The sequence below is a fragment of the Loxodonta africana genome, chromosome 3 (genome assembly GCF_030014295.1).
Source record: "Loxodonta africana isolate mLoxAfr1 chromosome 3, mLoxAfr1.hap2, whole genome shotgun sequence".
Classification (NCBI taxonomy): Eukaryota; Metazoa; Chordata; class Mammalia; order Proboscidea; family Elephantidae; genus Loxodonta; species Loxodonta africana.
Genome location: NC_087344.1, coordinates 66,987,189 through 67,005,352, shown reverse-complemented (window position 1 = coordinate 67,005,352; position 18,164 = coordinate 66,987,189). Strand labels below are relative to the sequence as shown.

At 40.0% G+C, this 18,164-nt stretch overlaps 1 protein-coding gene across 1 annotated transcript in view; it reads left to right on the top strand.

The window, feature by feature from the left end:
• SNRNP40 (small nuclear ribonucleoprotein U5 subunit 40) overlaps positions 1–18,164 on the top strand; it is a 43,940-nt gene that overhangs the window by 3,778 nt on the left and 21,998 nt on the right. The window contains exons 2-4 of the mRNA XM_003415449.4: positions 1,682–1,811; positions 2,533–2,626; positions 3,761–3,926. Of these exons, the coding sequence (XP_003415497.1) occupies positions 1,682–1,811; positions 2,533–2,626; positions 3,761–3,926 (390 nt within the window). The remainder of the gene's footprint in view (positions 1–1,681; positions 1,812–2,532; positions 2,627–3,760; positions 3,927–18,164) is intronic.

Sequence of the window (18,164 nt, the reverse complement as noted above, 5' to 3'; positions counted from 1 at the left end):
TACAATCAGCAGCCAGAGATTCGTAAAACGCACATCAGATCTTTGCTCCTTTAATGAAAACTTTTCAGTGACCTTCCACTTCACTCAGAGTAACAGTCGAAATCTGTACACTCTTTTGCCCTCTTTCCCTTTACCTCTTCGGTCTACCAGTCTTCCTTTGCTCACTCACTCCAGCCACGCTGGCTTCCATGCTCCTGCCTCAGGGCCTTTGCATTTGTTGCTCCCACTGCCAGAATGCTCTTCTGCCAAATGTCCATATGGCTTACACTCTTAGCTCCTTTTCTTGGCTCAAATATCATTTTTTCAGTGACTGTTTTCCTGACCACCCTGGTTTATATTCCAATAACCCCATATTCTCTAACCCACCTTCCTTCTGTGTTTTTCTCCATAGCACGTAAACCAGTTGCCATCAAGTTGACTCTGACTCATGGCAACCCCGTGTGTGTCAGAGTAGAACTATGCTCCATAGGGTTTTTCAGTGACTGATGTTTTGGGGAGTAGGCAGTCATGCCCTTCTTCTGATGCACTTCTGGGTGGACTTGAACCACCAACCTTTAAGTTAGCAGCCAAACACATTAACCGTTTGTACTACCCAGGGACTCCTGTCCTCTATTTTATTGTTTCTCTCTCCTTCCCTCCCTTCTTCCCATTAGAATGTGAGCTCCATTGTTTATTTTATTTAATGCCGTTTCCCCAGTGCCTAGAACAGTGCCTGGCACATAGTATTTTTTGAATAAATGAATAAACTGGAAACCACTGAAAAGATGTGGAGATTTTTTGTAGTGTAGCTGCCCTTCCTGTTTGTCAAATGGGAGTATCAGCTCAAGTTTAGAAAGTGAATTGCTCAAGCCTAGGCTTAGTGTCCAAGGACATAAACCTACTTTCTCCAGTAATCCTTACTTTACAGAGTTGTTAGAAACTCAGTTCAATGATTCATTCATTAAATGTGGCAAACAATGGGAAAGCAGTATTATGATGTTGTAGGCAAGATCCCTGCATTCATGGAGCTTCTTTTCTAGTGGGATAACAGATGAAATATGTAAACAAATCCACAAACAAGGTAATTTCAGGTAACAATAAATACTGTAAAGGCAAACAGTATGGTTAATGGAATATAGATGGGAATGCAGTAATGCTACTTGAGTTTAAATGATCAAGGAAGGACTTTCTGAGAAGGAAACATTTGAATGTAGCCAAACATGTAAAGATCTAGGGAAAAAAGATTCCAGTTAGGGGGAACTACAAATGTAAAGATCCTCAGGTAAAATGAGTTGAAATGTTTGAACTGTAAGTTGGCTATGGGACAGAAGCAGAGTGAGGTAGGAAGCCACCAAAAAAACCAAACCCATTGCCATCGAGTCAATTCCAACTCCTAGCGACCCTATAGGACAGAGTAGAACTGCCCCATAGGGTTTCCGAGGAGCGCCCGGTGGATTTGAACTGTTGACCTTTTGATTAGCAGCCGAAGCTCTTAACTACTATGCCACCAGGGAAGAAAGTTAGCATAATAGGTAGACATTGGAAAGTCCAGCAGCAGAGAATCAAATTGGAGTCATGAGTGATGTGAGAAAAGCTGAAGTCCACTTGATCGTTTTTTTTTTCTTCCCCTCACCACCAGTTTTGCAGCCTCCTTTGCCTGTATGCAGTGGTTACTCTGTATGTATGTCTTTCTTTTGTTTAGGGGCCTCCAAGGTGTTCCTCCCTTCAAGCCCCAATCATGCTGCTGTCAGGACATGAAGGAGAAGTGTATTGTTGCAAGTTTCACCCCAATGGATCCACCTTAGCATCTGCAGGATTTGACCGACTGATATGTAAGGCGTAATTTTTTAATCTGAAGTAATTGCTCTCTGCCAAATAGTGATTATTTTTAAAACCTTGGGTACCACAGAAGGTATCCTCTAAGTTGGTAATTTCTGAAGATGTGGCAACATAACAAACTACATGGCTAACATAATAAAATAGGGCATGAAAATGCCGAATGATCTTGGGTGTAGAACTTAGGGCCTGTGTGGTAAATACAGAAGGAATTATGTAACTAGTTGGAAAGTGAGTTGCTCTAGCTGGAGAATATCTTCCTCATTAAGGCAAATTTTGAACTGATTTAGCAAGACAAGAGATCTAGGCTCAGCAGGGTAACACAGTTCCTATCCACAGGGAGTTTGGTCCAGCGTGGATAGAAGTTTGCTGAGTGTTGTTAAAGAGTAGCCATATAGATAATAAAGTACACATATACAATAGTTATTTTTCTGCTGGTTAAACCGTTCCTAGTTTGTTTGATGAAATTAAATATATCAGCAATGCATGGGTAATCTGCAAAGCTTCCCATGCCTTCCAGATGCTTGACCACCAGTAAGTTTAAGAGTCACAGAACTAGAGCATCTAAACCAAAATGGGCAGCGAAGACATATCATTCACCCTGAGGCGTAGTGTTACCAGAAAAGAGCCAAAGACTCGTTTCATCTTACCTTTGACTTTCTTTTCTTCTGGTATCATTTGCCCTGTTGTGAGATGAAATTCCTGTCTCCCTAACAGTGTTATGGAATGTCTATGGTGACTGTGATAACTATGCTACATTGAAGGGACACAGTGGAGCCGTGATGGAACTGCATTATAACACAGATGGCAGGTGAGTATTCTGCATACTGGAAGGGCAACTGCTTCTCATACTAATTCTTCTCAGCATCACTTTATCTGTCATTCTTGAGTTTCTTCTCTTAGGAGACTCTGCACTTTGAGTCACTACCTTGTCCTTGTCATTGTCACCCCAAGTAAAATGTTGATTGTTCCATGTATGCAATATATCATCTCTGTCATCTACCTTATTACCAGCCCAGACAAGCTTGTTTTCTTCTTAAAACATAAAGCAAAATGAGGTTTTTGTGTGTAGAAATTAATTTTTTCTCTAAAAAAGTAATAAAATATTTATTTTGAGAATCCCAAAAAAGCAGAAAGATGAAAAAATAATTCATATTCCTACCACTCCAAAGATAATCACTGTTAACATTATGACGTTTTCCTTGACCCATTTTATCTACTCAAAGCTATTTGGTTTTTATATATTTGTTAGAGCCGCATGTACCATCTTGTCTGGGGCTTTTTTCCCCTATCCTTATTCGCCTAACATCTCTGGTTATCACAATCATTATTTTAATGACTATGTAATTATAGAATACCTATTGATAATATAGAAATTTGGTTATACAAAGTTAGTTCCATTGTTACGTATTTTGGTAATTTTTTGTTTCTTTTTATACCTCTGACCTCTAAAATCTTAGGGTGCCCTGGGTCAACTAGTATACAGCCACTATGCATTTTCCTCTTAGTATTTAAGTAAAGAAAGCACTCAGAGGCAAAATAAAAGTTGGTTTTTGGAGAAAGGGTTGGAATTGAACAGCTATCAGGTCAGGAATTGCCACAGTCAGTTTTATCTCTGCAGCATCACAGAGTAGTTACACATTTCCAGATGGAGTATGTCTTCTGTGTAAAATGTTATCTATCACAAAGGAGGAGTAAAGATTGAGAAAACTGCTATAATAGATATGTAATATGTCGTAAGTCAGAGAAGGATACTTTTTAAAACCTCATCAAGTAGATCTTGTAATAGGATCTAGAGCATGATCAGGGTTTTTGTGGGTAGGGTAAGGTATTCTAAGCAGAGATAGCATCATGGGCAAAACTGTCAGAATTTTGGCAAGTAGGAAAGATAGATTGCTATTGTTTCCACTTAATTTCTTTTTTCATTCTCCCTCTTACCTTCTAGTATGCTCTTCTCAGCATCCACAGATAAAACTGTAGCTGTGTGGGACAGTGAGACAGGCGAGAGGGTTAAAAGACTGAAGGGACATACTTCCTTTGTGAATTCCTGTTATCCAGCCAGGAGGGGTCCCCAGCTTGTCTGCACTGGCAGTGACGATGGTACAGTTAAGGTAGGTGTTGCAGTTTCTGAGGTAACGTAATGTAAGCCTCGTCTTGCCTTCCCACCAGTGCTGTAGCCTCTTCTCCACAACTTGGTTTAGCAGTCATTTCTAAGAGCACACTTGAAATTTTTCTCCTTTTAAAAATAAATTTAAAATAATAGACAATATTTTAAGTACTCTACAGAATAACATTAGAACCACAGAGGAAATTGTTATTTGGAATAAAATGGACCAACCGGATTGGATTCTTGGCTCAGCTGTTTACTTAATTGTGTGACTTTGAATGGTTTACCTTTCTGAGCCTTGGTTTCTTAATGTTTAGAACAGTGGCACTAATATACATGCTTTGCAAGGTTGCTGTGAGATTACAGAAAATATATGTAAAGCTCAACTAATGGTGTTAGTAACACAAGATGAGAAATTAAGAATAATTTAGTCCAATGGGTTCCAACCTGTCTGCATTTTAGAATCAGCTAAAAAGAGCTTGTTAAAAATACCCAAAGATCTAGTAGGTCTGGAATGGGAATCAGAATTTTTAACATGTTTCTCAAATGATTTAAATGTAGTGGGTCTTACATTTGGGAACCACTGATTTTGTCCAGCATCCTCATTTTATAAATGAGGAAAATGAGTCCTAGAAATAGTAACTTATCTCAAGAGCACATACAAGGACACACTGCTTTGTAGTACCAGCCATCTTATTCCTTGGCATTAATTTTGGACTCTAGGGTGGTATTTTAATGACTAAACAGGCTAAATCACACTGAACTTGTGTCCGTTGCTTTTTTAAGTGAATATGCTGTTTTTTATAATTAAAGGTGGTGGTACATAGTCGGTTATCTGCTTTAAGATTTTTTTTTAATTGTGCTTTACATGAAGGTTTACAAAGCAAGTTAGTTTCTCATTGAACAATTAATACTCATATTGTTTTGTAACATTGGTTACCAACCCTGTGAGGTGTCAACACTCCCCTTCTTGGCCTTGGGTTCCCCATTTCCATTTGTCCAGCTTTCCTGTCCCCTCCTGCCTTCTTGTCCTTGCCCCTGGGCTAGTGTGCCCATTTAGTCTCGTATACATAGTTGACCTAGGTGTATTATTGTTTGTTTATGGACCTGTCTAATCTTTGGCTGAAGGGGAACCTCAGGAGTGATTTCAGTACTGAGTTAAAAGGGTATCTGGGGGCCATACTCTCAGGGTTTCTGCAGTCTGTCAGACCAGCAAGGCTGGCCTTTTTTTTTTTTGTGAGTTTGAATTTTGTTCTACATTTTTCTCCAGCTCTCTCTGGGTCCCTCTATTGTGATCTCTGTCGGAGCAGTCGGTGGTGGTAGCTAGGCATCGTCTAGTTGTGCTGGACTCAGTCTGCTGGAGGCTGTGGTACTTGTGGTCCATTAGTCCTTTAGAGTAATCTTTCCCTTATGTCTTTGGTTTTCTTCATTCGCCCTTGCTCCAGACAGGGTGAGACCAGTAGAGTATCTTAAATGGCCACTCACAGGCTTTTAAAACCCCAGACACTACTCACCAAAGTAGGATGTAGAACATTTTCTTTATAAACTATGTTATGCCAGTTGAGCTAGATGTCCCCCAAGACCATGGTCCCCAGCCCAGTAATTCAGTCCCTCAGGGAGTTTGAATGTGTCGATGAAGCTTCCATAATCTTGCCTTGGTCAGCTTGTGCTGGCTTCCCCAGTGTAGTGTACTGTCGTACCCGTCCCCAAAGTTACCACTTTGCATCTATTTCCCTCCCCACCCTGCCCCTCCCTCCGACCCATCAAAAATTGTTTTCTGTGTTTAAACCTCTTCATGAGTTTTTATAATAGTGGTCTCATACAGTATTTGTCCTTTTGCGATTGACTTATTTCACTCAGCATAATGTCTTCAAGGTTTATCCATTTTGTGAGATTTGTTGCAGATTCGTTATTGTTCTTTATCGTGTAGTATTCCATGCTTTGAGACACTATTCTACTGAATGGTTTCTATGCCTGGTCACTTGGGGCTGCATGATACTTTGCTGAGGTGCAGAATGGGTCCAAAGTTCAAAACCCTTAGCCTTGGCGTATTATAGTTAGTCTTATTTCTCATTGTCAGAGAAAGGTGACATCAATACAGAAAGGGAAGAAACTTTAATGAATCTTACTGTGTTGGATTCAAATTGGAAGTATAAGTGTGAATTCATGAGTTTCAATATATAAAAAACAAACAAACCAGTGCCGATAAATGGGTAGATATAGGAAAAAATAGATGTGCATGTCTGAGTGTATTGTTCTATGTGTATCTCTATATGTATACATTGCCTCACTGTCCACTGAGGGGGTTTAGGAGCAACAATACCCCAATAGCAATGAGCACACCTCATTGTTTTGGCCTTTAAATACCATTTACCACTAAAAGGAGCTAGGACTCCTTATTTCAGGATTGGGGCAAGGAAGGTACAAGATGAGCCTGGAATATCTGGTTTGAGAAAGCAAGGATGTGCTCAAAGAATGATGGGATTGTCAAAACCAAAAAAAACCAAACCCATTGCCATCAAGTTGATTCCAACTCATAGCAACCCTATAGGACAGAGTTGAACTGCCTCATAGGGTTTCCAAGGAGCAGCTGTTGGAATCAAACTGCCAACCTTTTTTGTTAGCGGCGTGAACTCTTAACCACTGTGCCACTAGGGCTCCAAGCATTATTAGTAATGGAACAAATCCAAAATGTGAGCCGCCTGATGGAATACAGTAAAAATGCAGTATCACCAGTGATACTCCTTTCTAAGATGCAATTTGCACACAAACCCCCATTGAGGGGCATTTTGCAAAATAATTGTGCTGTAATCTTTAGAAGTGTCAGGGTCACGCAATCGAAAGAAAATCTGAGGAACTCTATTATGCTGAAGAAGGCTGACGAGACATGATAACTAAATTCAACACATGATTCTGAACTCGACCCTTTTGCTATTAAAAAGAGATGCTTGGGACACATCATGAGACTTGAATGGGATTGGAGAATCAACTGGCAGTTATATATCAGGGTTAAATCTTGACTCTGCTGGTTGTATTGAGATTAGGTAAGAGAATGTCCTTGTTTATAGGAAAAACACTGAGGTATTCAGGAGTCAGCAACTCACTATCAATGATTAGGCAAAGAATGCTCCTTATACTTTCAACTTTTCTGTAAATACCTGACTATTGCAAAAAAAAAAAATTTAAGTGATGGTTATCTCCAACACAAATTCTGAATTATTTTAATCAAACTTTAGTTGGCTTCCATAGCTTTTGGAATGAAGATGAACATTGATTTCACCTACGTAGAGAATATCTGTTGAGACTAAGATCTTAATAAGACTGATAGAATGTAGGAGCTGGATTCTTAAAGCCTTGAATTCTAAGCTAAGAGGTTTGAACTTGATTCTGTAGCCAGAGGTAAGGGAAGCTGTTTGTCTTTTAGGAGAAAAATGAAGCACTTTTTTTTAACTAGTAATCCTGAATTACAATCAAAGCCCTTTTTAGCTCATGTTTCCATGAATTAGGTAGAAACTACCTATCATCTGTTTCAACAAACTGATGCAGCACTGGAAGTGCTTACTCGTCTATGACACGAAATTTGGAAGATAGCTACCTGGCCAACCAACTGGAAAACATCCATATTTATGCCTCTTCCCAAGAAAGTTGATCCAACTGAATGTGAAAATTATTGAACAATATAATTAATATTACACGCAAGTAAAATTTTGCTGAAGATTATTCTAAAGCAGCTGCAACAGTATATCAACAGGGAACTGCCAGAAGTTTAAGCCGGATTCAGAAGAGGATGTGGAACGAGGGATATCATTGCTGATGTCAGGTGGATCCTGGCTGAAAGCAGAGAATACCAGAAAGATGTTTACCTGTGTTTTACTGTCTATGCAAAGGCATTCGACTGTTTGGATACTAACAAATTATGGATAACATTGGGAAGAATGGGAATTCCAGAACACTTAATCATGCTCATGAGGAACCTGTACGTAGATCAAAGGGCAGTCATTTGAACAGAAAAAGGGGATATTGTATACTTTAAAGTCAGGAAAGGTGTGAGTCAGAGTTGGATCCTTTCACCATACTTATTCAATCTGTATGCTGAGCAAATAATTTGAGAAGCTGAACTATATGAAGAAGAATGGGGCATCAGGATTGGAGGAAGACTCATTAACAACCTGTGTTATGCAGATGACCCAACCTTGCTTGCTGAAAGTAAAGAGGATTTGAAGCACTTATTGATGAAGATCAAAAACCACAGCCTTCAGCATGGATTAAGCCTCAACATAAAGAAAACAAAAATCCTCACAGCTGGACCAATAAGCAACATCATGATAAATGGAGAAAAGATTAAAGCTGTCAAGGACTTCGTTTTACTTGGATCCACACTCAACACCCATGGAAGCAGCAGTCAAGAAATCAAAAAACGCATTGCATTGGGCAAATCTGCTGCAAAAGATCTCTTTGAAGTGTTAAAAGGCAAAAATGTTACCTCAAAGACTAAGGTGCACCTGACCCAAGTCATGGTATTTTCTGTCACTTCATCTCCACACGAAAGCTGAACGATGAATAAGAAAGGCTGAAGAATTGAAGTCTTTGAAGCGTGGTGTTGGTGAAGAATATTGACTATACCACGGACTGCTAAAAGAATGAACAAACTTGTTGGAAGAAGTACAACCAGAATGCTCCTTAGAAGCAAGGATGGCGAGACTACGTCTCACATACTTTGGACATGTTATCAGGAGGGACCAGTCCGTGGAGAAGGACATCACACTTGGTAAAGTAGAGGGTCAGTGAAAAAGAGGAAGACCCTCAACGAGATGGATCGAAGCAATGGCTGCAGCAGTGGGTTCAAGCATAACAATTGTGAGGATGGCGCAGGCCTGGACAGTGTTTCGTTCTGTTTTAATAGGGTCGCTATGAGTCGAAACCTACTCAGTGACACTTAACAACAACAACCTTTCATCCTAAACTGTGAGTGTAGAGAAGAAGAGGCATCTTGTTTCAGGTCTTCCTCAGACTCAACTTGTTTACCACAGGATTGAATTTAAGCCATAGCCTTTACTAAGATTCCCCAGCTGATCCCTTTCTTTTTCATGATAACCCTCTAAACTTGAAGCACAGCCTTTCTCTTCTGAGTGAAATAACCTGTACTCTCTAAACATTTTCTCATGGTTTTTCTTCTCAAATCTGTCATTTATTGAAATTCCTCTGAGCCCTTTTTATATTGTCCACACTTTTCAAAATGTAAATTATCTTGAACTCTAAGTTTATTTTTTAAAAAGTAGACAAAAATTGTCTAGCTACAGTTGAGTTTAGAGGTCTGGGGTTGTTATAGTGATCCTCTCCCTTCTTCCCCATTAGTAATGTATCAAGCAGCCATTAAAAATTAAGGTATGTGTTAATTTTTTAAAACAAGCATATACTATTTTAGCAATTATAAAAAGTTAACACAAATTTATTACTTTTTGAATTAATATAGCATTGGTGTAATGGAATCAGACAATCCTAGATTTTAGTCCTTATTTTGCTGCTGACTTCCTGTTGTCCTTTATCAAGTCACTTCCCTCTTTGAGCTTCAGTGTCCTCTATACAAGATGCAGTTAAGCTAGGTAGTCCCAGCATGGTAGCCTTTACATTTTTTGGACCACAGTGCACATTAAGGAATACATTTTGTATGTGACCCAGTATACACATTCCCCCTACATGTATATTTGTTCATGGAACAACCCATTCTAAATGTGACATTTTCTATGATTTTTTTTTATTGAAGTAAAATTCACATCACATTAAATTAGCTATTTTAAAGTGTACAGTTTGTGGCTTTTAGTACATTCACAATGTCGTGAACCATTACCACTATCTAATTCCAAAACATGTCCATCACTGCAAAAAAAAAAACCCATACCCACTAAGCAGTCACTCCCCATTCTCCCTGCCTCTGATCCCTGCAACCACTAATCCTCTTTCTGTTTCTATGGGTTTATGTATACTGTGTGGTTCGTAAAAAATGAAATTATACACTATGTGGCCTTTTGTATCTGGCTTCTTTCATTTAGCACAATGTTTTATAAAAATGGTGTGGTAGTGGTGTCAGACCTCATTATTTAATTTCACAAACGGGAGGAGAAAGAATCAGAGCAGCGTCAGCCCAAAACTGATGCCTGTGAGGCAGAGGTCAGACATAGCTCCTCTCTCCAACCTTTTTACCAATTCTGACACCAGCCATCCCTCCCGCAGCACTCTCTGTTTCTCTGCTGGATTCAGTGTGCATTGTGATGGCCACACATAACTCATATACCATACTCACAGTTATGGCACTTATTAGGAAAGTAACAGGTTACAATTCAGGATTAGGAATGACCCAGGTTACAGTTCTTGGATCAGGACAGCTTCTTCTCCAGCCATGCCTGCAGGCAGACCTCTGCCACAAGGCCCTACTTGGGCCTGGGCCCTGGTGCTTGGCCTCCAGAGAACAGGCTCCTCTTGGCGCCCTCAGGACAGGCCTTGTCTCTTGGCCCACAGCCATCAGCCTGGCCTCTGCCCTGCTTGGGCAAGTGTTACAAAGCTCTTTTAGCTCTGCCAGTAAGTGCCTGAGGGCACCCCGCTCCACCAGAAAGCCTCCTGCCCAAAGACACTCAGCTGTCTCACTTCATGGATCAGCATGCCCTCTGTAGGTGCCTTGCTCCATGGGCTGGGAAGCCCACCATGTTGTCTTCTGTCAGTCTCCTGATTCTAATGCTGCTGTTTCTGCTTGCTGTAGCTTCTTGCCATCTCGAGTATTAAGGCTCTGTCTCCTATATCTAGGAAATTCTTAGCACAGGAACCCCGGGGTCCAAAGGACCTACACCACTCCTGGTTATATTTCTTCTTGATGGTAGTGAAGTCCTCTTCCTTGCCTCTGGAATGAGCTCATTTTAAGGCTTGTGGGATGTCAAAACTGACCAGTCCCCTCATTCGGGTTCCATACAACTTATTTACGTGGTTCTACCACGGCAGCATGGACAATGCTGTCCGATTCCCTTGGTGGGCCACAAACACCTTATTTACATAGTCCAACTCAATCCTTGTATGGAAATCACAAAGACTATGGCTGTTTTGTTAGGTGCCATCAGGTCAGTTCCAACTCATAGCAACCGTGGGTACAGCAGAACAGAACACTGCCCGGTCCTGAGCCGTCCTCACAATCGTTGTGCTTGAGCCCAGCAACCGCTGTGTCAGTCCATCTCGTTGAGGGTCATCCTCTTTTTCACCAACCCTCTACTTTACCAGGCATGATGTCCTTCCCCAGGGACTGATCCTTCCTTATAATGTGTCCAAAGTATGTGAGACGTAGCCTCACCATCCTTGCTTCTAAGGAGCACTCTGGCTGTACTTCTTCCAAGACAGATTTGTTTGTTCTTTTGGTAGTCCATGGTATAGTCAATATTCTTCTCCAGCACTACAATTCAGAGACTTCAATTCTTTGGTCTTCCTTATTCATTTGTCCAGCTTTCGAATGCATATGAGGCGATTGAAAAACACCATGACTTGGGTCAGGCACACCTTAGTTTTCAAGATGACATCTTAGCTTTTTAACACTTTAAAGTGGTCTCTTGTAGCAGATTTGCTCAATGCAATGCATCTTTTGATTTTTTGACTGCTTCTTCCATGGGTGTTGATTGTGAATCCAAGTAGAACGAAATCCATGACAACTTCAATCTTTTCTCTGTTTATCATGGTATTGTTTACTGGTCCAGTTGTGAGGATTTTTGTTTTATGTTCAGGTGTAATCCATACTGAAGGCTGTGGTCTTTGATCTTCATTAGTAAGTACTTCAAGTCCTCTTCGCTTTCAGTAAGCAAGGTTGTGTCATCTGCATAACGCAGGTTGTTAACGAGTCTTCCTGCAATCCTGATGCCCCGTTCTTCCTATAGTCTAGCTTCTCAGATTATTTGCTCAGCATACAGATTTAATAAGTATGGTGAAAGGATACAACCCTGATACACACCTTTTCTGACTTTAAACCACACAGTATCGCCTTGTTCTGCTTGAATGACTGCCTCTTGATGTATCTGCAGGTTCTTCATGAGCACAATTAAGTGTTCTGGAATTCCCATTCTTCCCAATGTTATCCATAAATTGTTATGATCCATGCAGTCAAATGCCTATGTGTAGTCAATAAAACACAGATAAATATCTTTCTGGTATTCTCTGCTTTCAGCCAGGATCCATCTGACATCAACAATGGTATCCCTCGTTCCACATCCTCCCCTGAATCCGGCTTGAATTTCTGGCAGTTCCCTGTACTGCTGCCATGGCTTTTGAATAATCTTCAGCAAAGTTGTATATGCGTATGAGATTAATGATATTCTGTAATTTCCACAATTAGCAAGACCACCTTTCTTTGGAATAGGCATAAATATGGCTCTCTTCCAGCCGGTTGGTCATGTAGCTGTCTTCCAAATTTCTTGACATAGATGAGTGAGTGCTTCCAGTGCTGCATCCATTTGTTGGAACATCTCAGTTCGTATTCCTTCGATTCCCAGAGCCTTGTTTTTTGCCAGTGCCTTCAGTGCAGCTTAGAACAAAGATACCACTTTGAGGACTAAGGTGTGCCTTAGTGTTCAGTGCCTCAAATCTATTTTTGAGATGGTTTCTGAATTCAGGTGAGATATACTCAAGGCCGTACATTGGCTCTCGTGGACTTGTTCTGATTTTCTTCAGCTTCAGCTTGAACTTGCATGTGAGTAATTGATGGTCTGTTCCTCAGTCGGCCCCTGGCCTTGTTCTGACCACTGATACTGAGCTTTTCAGTTGTCTCCACAGACGTAATCAATTTGTTTCCTGTGTATTCCACCTGGCGAAGTCCATGTATATAGTCGCCGCTTTATGTTGTTGAAGAAATGTATTTGCAATTAAGAAGTCATTGGTCTTGCAAAATTCTGTCACAGGATCTCCAGCATCATTTCTATCACCAAGGCTGTAGTTTCCAATTACCGCTCTCCCTTCTCTGTTTCCAACTTTTGCATTCCAATCACCAGTAATGCATTCTGATTGTATGTTTGATCAATTTCAGACTACAAAAGTTGGTAAAAATCTTTAATTTTTTTTCATCTTTGGCCTTGATGGTTGGTACATAAATTTGAATAATAGTCGTATTAACTGGTCTTCCTTATAGATGCATGGATATTATCCTATCACTGACAGCATTGTACTTCAGAATAGATCTTGAAATGTTCTTTTTGACAATGAATGCAAACATTCCCTTTCAATTTCTTATTCCTGGCATAGTAGACCATATGATTGTCTGATTCAAAAGGGCCAATACGAGTCCATTTCAGCTCACTTTTGCCTAGGATGTAGATTTTTATGCGTTCAATTTCATTTTTGACGATTTCCAGTTTTCCTAGATTCATACGTCGTACTTTACACATTCTGATTATTAATGGATATTTGCAGCTGTTTCTTCTCATTTTAAGTCACACGCCATCAGCAGATGAAGGTCCTGAAAGCTTGACTCCATCCACATCGTTAAAGTCGACTCTACTTTGAGGAGCAGCTCTTCCCCAGTCATCTTTTGAGTACCTTCCAACCTGAGGGGCTCATCTTCCAGCACTATTTCAGACAGTGTTCCACTGCTGTTCATAAGGTTTTCATTGGCTAATGCTTTTCAGAAGTAGACTGCTGGGTCCTTCTACCTAGTCTGTCTTAGTCTGGAAGCTCAGCTGAAACCTGCTGATATTCAAATACTGGTGGCATAGCTTCCAGCATCACAGCAACATGCAACCCACCACAGTACAACAAACTGACAGATGGGTGATACACACACACACAGGGGAAGACTGTGGCTAGAAGAGCCATGTTAAGTAATTCACTGCACCGCATGTTTTCAGGTTCATGTATGTGGTAGCATGTATCAGTACTTCATCTCTATGGCTGAATAATAACCCACTGTATGGCTGTACCATATTTTGTTTATCCATCCAGTTGATGGATTTTTTTTTTCTTTTTTTTATTATACTTTAGATGAAGGTTTACAGAACAAACTAGTTTCTTATCAAACGGTTAGTACACACGTTGTATGACATTGGTTAACAGCCTCACGACATGTCATCACTCTCCATTCTCAACCCTGGGCTCCCTACTACTAGTTCTCTTGTTCCCTCCTGCCATCCAGTCCCTGCCCCAGGGCTAGTGTACACCTTTAGTCTTGTTTTCTTCCATAAAAAAAGTCCTGTTAAATCTTTGGCTGAAGGATGAACCTCAGAAGTGACCTCATTACTGAGCTGAAAGAGTGTCCGGGGGCCATACTCTCAGGATTTCTCTAGTCTGTCGGGCCAGCAAGTCTGGTCTTTCCTTTTGAGTTAGAATTTTGTTCTACATTTTTCTCCAGCTCTGCCTGGGACTTTCTATTGTGATCCCTGTCAGAGCAGTCAGTGATGGTAGCTGGGCACCATCTAGTTGTACTGGACTCACTCTGGTGGAGGCTGTGGTAGATGTGGTCCATTAGTCAGTTGACGGATATTTGAGTTGTTTCTACCTTGTGACAGTTATGAATAGGTGGAATTGCTGGGTCATAGGATAATTCTATGTTATCTTTTTGAGGAACCACTAAACTTTTCCACAGTGTTTTCCACAGTGGCTGCACCATTCTACATTTCCACTAGCAGTATATGAGGAGCAGTGTATGTTGTTGTTTTTAGGTGCAATTGAGTGATCTCCGACTCGTAGCAGTTGTGCATATAACAGAGCAAAATGTTGCCTGGTCCTGTGCCATCCTCAAAAATGTTTGAGCTCATTGTTGCAGCGACTATGTGAGTCCATCTCATTGAGGGTTTTCCTCTTTTTTGCTGACTCTACTTTACCAAACATGATATCCTCCAGAATTGGACCATCCTGAGATAACATGTCCAAAGTACGCAAGATGAAGTCTCTCCATCCTCTCTTCTAAGGAACATTCTGGCTTTACTTTCTCCAGGACAGATTTGTTTGTTTTTTTGGCAGTGCATGGTGTATTCAATATTTTTCACCAATACCATGTTTTGGGTCAGGCGCACCTTAGTTATCAAACTGAAATCTTTGCTTTTCAACACTTTAAAGAGGTCTTTTGCGGCACATTTTCCCAATGCAGTACCTTTTTAGATTTCTTGACTGCTGTTTCTGTGGGCAGTGATTGTTGAACCAAGTAAAAGGAAACCCTTGACAACTTCAGTATTTTCTCCATTTATCATGATGTTGCTTATAGGTCCAGTTGTGAGGGTTTTTGTTTTCTTTATGTTGAGGTGTAATCCATAATTAAGGCTGTAGTCTTTGATCTTCATCTATAAGTGCTTCTAAGTGCTTCAAGTCATTTTCAGCAGTATATGAGGAGCAATGTATAAGGGTTCCAATTTCTTCACGTTCTCACCAGTATTGTTATTTTCCATTTGTTTGGTTTTTTGGGTTTGATTTGGTTTTTAATTAAAGTCATTTTACTGGGATGTGAAAGAGGGTAGTGGTTCAGTGATAGAAGTCTCGCCTGCTATGAGGGAGACCCAGGTTCAGTTCCTAGCCAGCGGACCCCAAGTGCAACCACCACTTGTCTGTCAGTGGAGGCTTGTGTGTTGTGATGCTGAACAGGTTTCAGCAGAGCTTCCAGAATGAGACAGACTAGGAAGAAAGGTCTGGCAGTCTACTTCTGAAAATCAGCCAGTGAAAACCCTATGGATCACGACTTGAAAAATATTGTCACTGAATTGTATGTGTAGAAATCGTTGAATTGGTATATGTCCTGCTGTATATTCTCAACAATAACAGCAAAAATAAAATTAAAACAACTGTGGATCACAATGGTCCTTTTATTTCATGTTCTTGCCTAATTGCCCTGGCTAGAACTTTCAATATAATGTTAAATAGAAGTGGCAAGAGGAGGCTTGTTCTTATTTTGTTTCTTATGGGGAAAGCCCTCAGTCTTTCATCATTAAGTATGATGTTAACTGTTGGTTTTTCATAAATTTCTCTTTTCAGGTTGAGGAAGTTCTCTTCCTAGTTTGTGGGGTGTTTTTATCATGAAAAGGTGTTGGATTTTGTTAAAAATGCTTTTACTACATCAGCTAGGATGATCCTGTGGTGCGTTTTTCGCCTTCTGTTAATGTATATCACAGTGATTGGTTTCTGTATGTTGGACCACTTTTCCATTTCTGGAATAAATCCCACTTGGTCATGGTATATAATCCTTTTAATATGCTGCTGGATTTGGTTTGCTTCTATGTTGTTGAGGATTTTTGCATCTATATTCACTAGAGATACTGGCCTGTAGCCTTTTATTGCAATGTCTGTCTGGCTTTGGTATCAGGATAATACTGGCCTCTTGAAATGAGTTAGGAAGTGTCCCCTCTTCTACTCTTTGGGACAGTTTGAGAAGAATGAGTGTTAATTCTTCAAACATTTGGTAGAATTCATTAGTGAAAGCTATCTAATGGGCTTTTAGTTGTTGGAAATATTTTGATTACTGATTCAATCTCTACTTGAGTCAGGTGATTTTGGGGTTTCTCGGGATTTGTACATTTCATCTGGGTTATCTGATTTGTTGGTGGGTGTACAAATAGTTCATAGTGGTCTCTTAAAATACTTACCATTTCTGTAAAGTCGGTAATAGTGCCCCCACCCCGATTCCTAATTTTAGTGATTTGCATCTTTTTTTTTTTTTTTTTTTTGGTCTTGGTCAGTCTAGCTAAAGATGAGTCAATTTTGTTGATCTCTTCAAAGAGCCAATTATTGGCGTTACTGACTTTTTTTTTTTAATTCTCTGTTTCATTTATCTCTGCTCAAATTCTTAATTTTCCTTCCTTCCACTGGCTTTTGGGGTAGTTTACTCTTCTTTTTCCAATTCCTTAAGGTAGACATATAGGTTATTGATTTGAAATCTTCTTTTTTAATATAGGCATTTACAACTATAAATTTCTCTGGGCATTGCTTTCTCTGCATCCCATAAGTTTTGGTATGTTGTGTTTTCATTTTCATTCCTCTCAAAATTGTTTTCTAATTTCCCTTGTAATTTCTCCTTCGACCTGTTGGTTAAGAGTTTGCTTCGTTTCCACTTATTTGTAAATTTTCCAGAGATCCTTCTGCTGTTGATTTCTAATTTTATTCCATTGTGGTCAGAGAAGATAATTTTCTTTTTAAATTTATTCATACCTGTTTTGTGACCTAACCTGTGGTCTATCCTGGAGAATGTTTTACACCCACTAGAGAAGAGTGCTACGGCTGCTAACCAAAGGGTCAGCAGTTCGAATCTGCCAGGCGCTCCTTGGAAACTCTATGGGGCAGTTCTACTCTGTCCCATAGGGTCGCTATGCGTCGGAATCCACGCAGCGGCACTGGGGTTGGGAGAGAAGAGTGAGTGTTCTGTTATTGTTAGAGGGATGGTCTATAGATATCTACTAGGTCAAATTGGTTTATAGTGTTTGAGTGTTCTGTTTTCTTCTTTCTCTTTTGTCTAGGTGTTTTATTTATTATTGAAAGCGGGATGTTGAAATCTCCAACTATTATTGTTGGACTGCCTGTATTGTTGTTGCTGTTGTGTGCCATCAAGCTATTCCAACCCGTAGCAACCCCATGTGACAGAGTAGAACTGCCCCATAGGATTTTCTTGACTGTAGTCTTTATGGGACCAGATTGCCACATCTTTTTCCAGCAGAGCCACTGGGTGGGTTCAAACTACCTACCTTTCTGATAGCAGCCAAGTACTTAACCATTGTGCCACCAAGGCTCCCTTGAATTGTATGTATCTCCCTTCAATTCTATCAGTTTTTGCTTCATGTATTTTAGGGCTCTGTTGTTAGGTGAATATATGTTTATAATTGTTATATCTTCTTGATAGATTAATCCTCTAATCATTTTATGATGTCCTTCTTGTAACATTTTTTAAAGTATCTCTTTTGTCTGATATTAGTATAGGCACTAACTCTGTTGGTTACTGCTTGCATTAAATACCTTTTTCCATCCTTTCACTTTAAATCTATTAGTGTCTTTGAATTTAAAATGTGTCTCTTGTAGACAACATATTGTTGAACCTGTTTTTAAATCCATTTTACCAGTCTCTGCCTTTTAATTGGAGACTTTAGTCCATTTACATTTAATTTAGGAGCCCTAGTAGTACAATGGTTAACTGCCCAGCTGATAACTGAAAGCCTGAAGGTACAAACCCATTCAGCTACTCTGTGGGAAAAAAAGCTGGTGATCTGCTTCCATAAAGATTACACCTCACAACAACGTTTAATTTAATTAC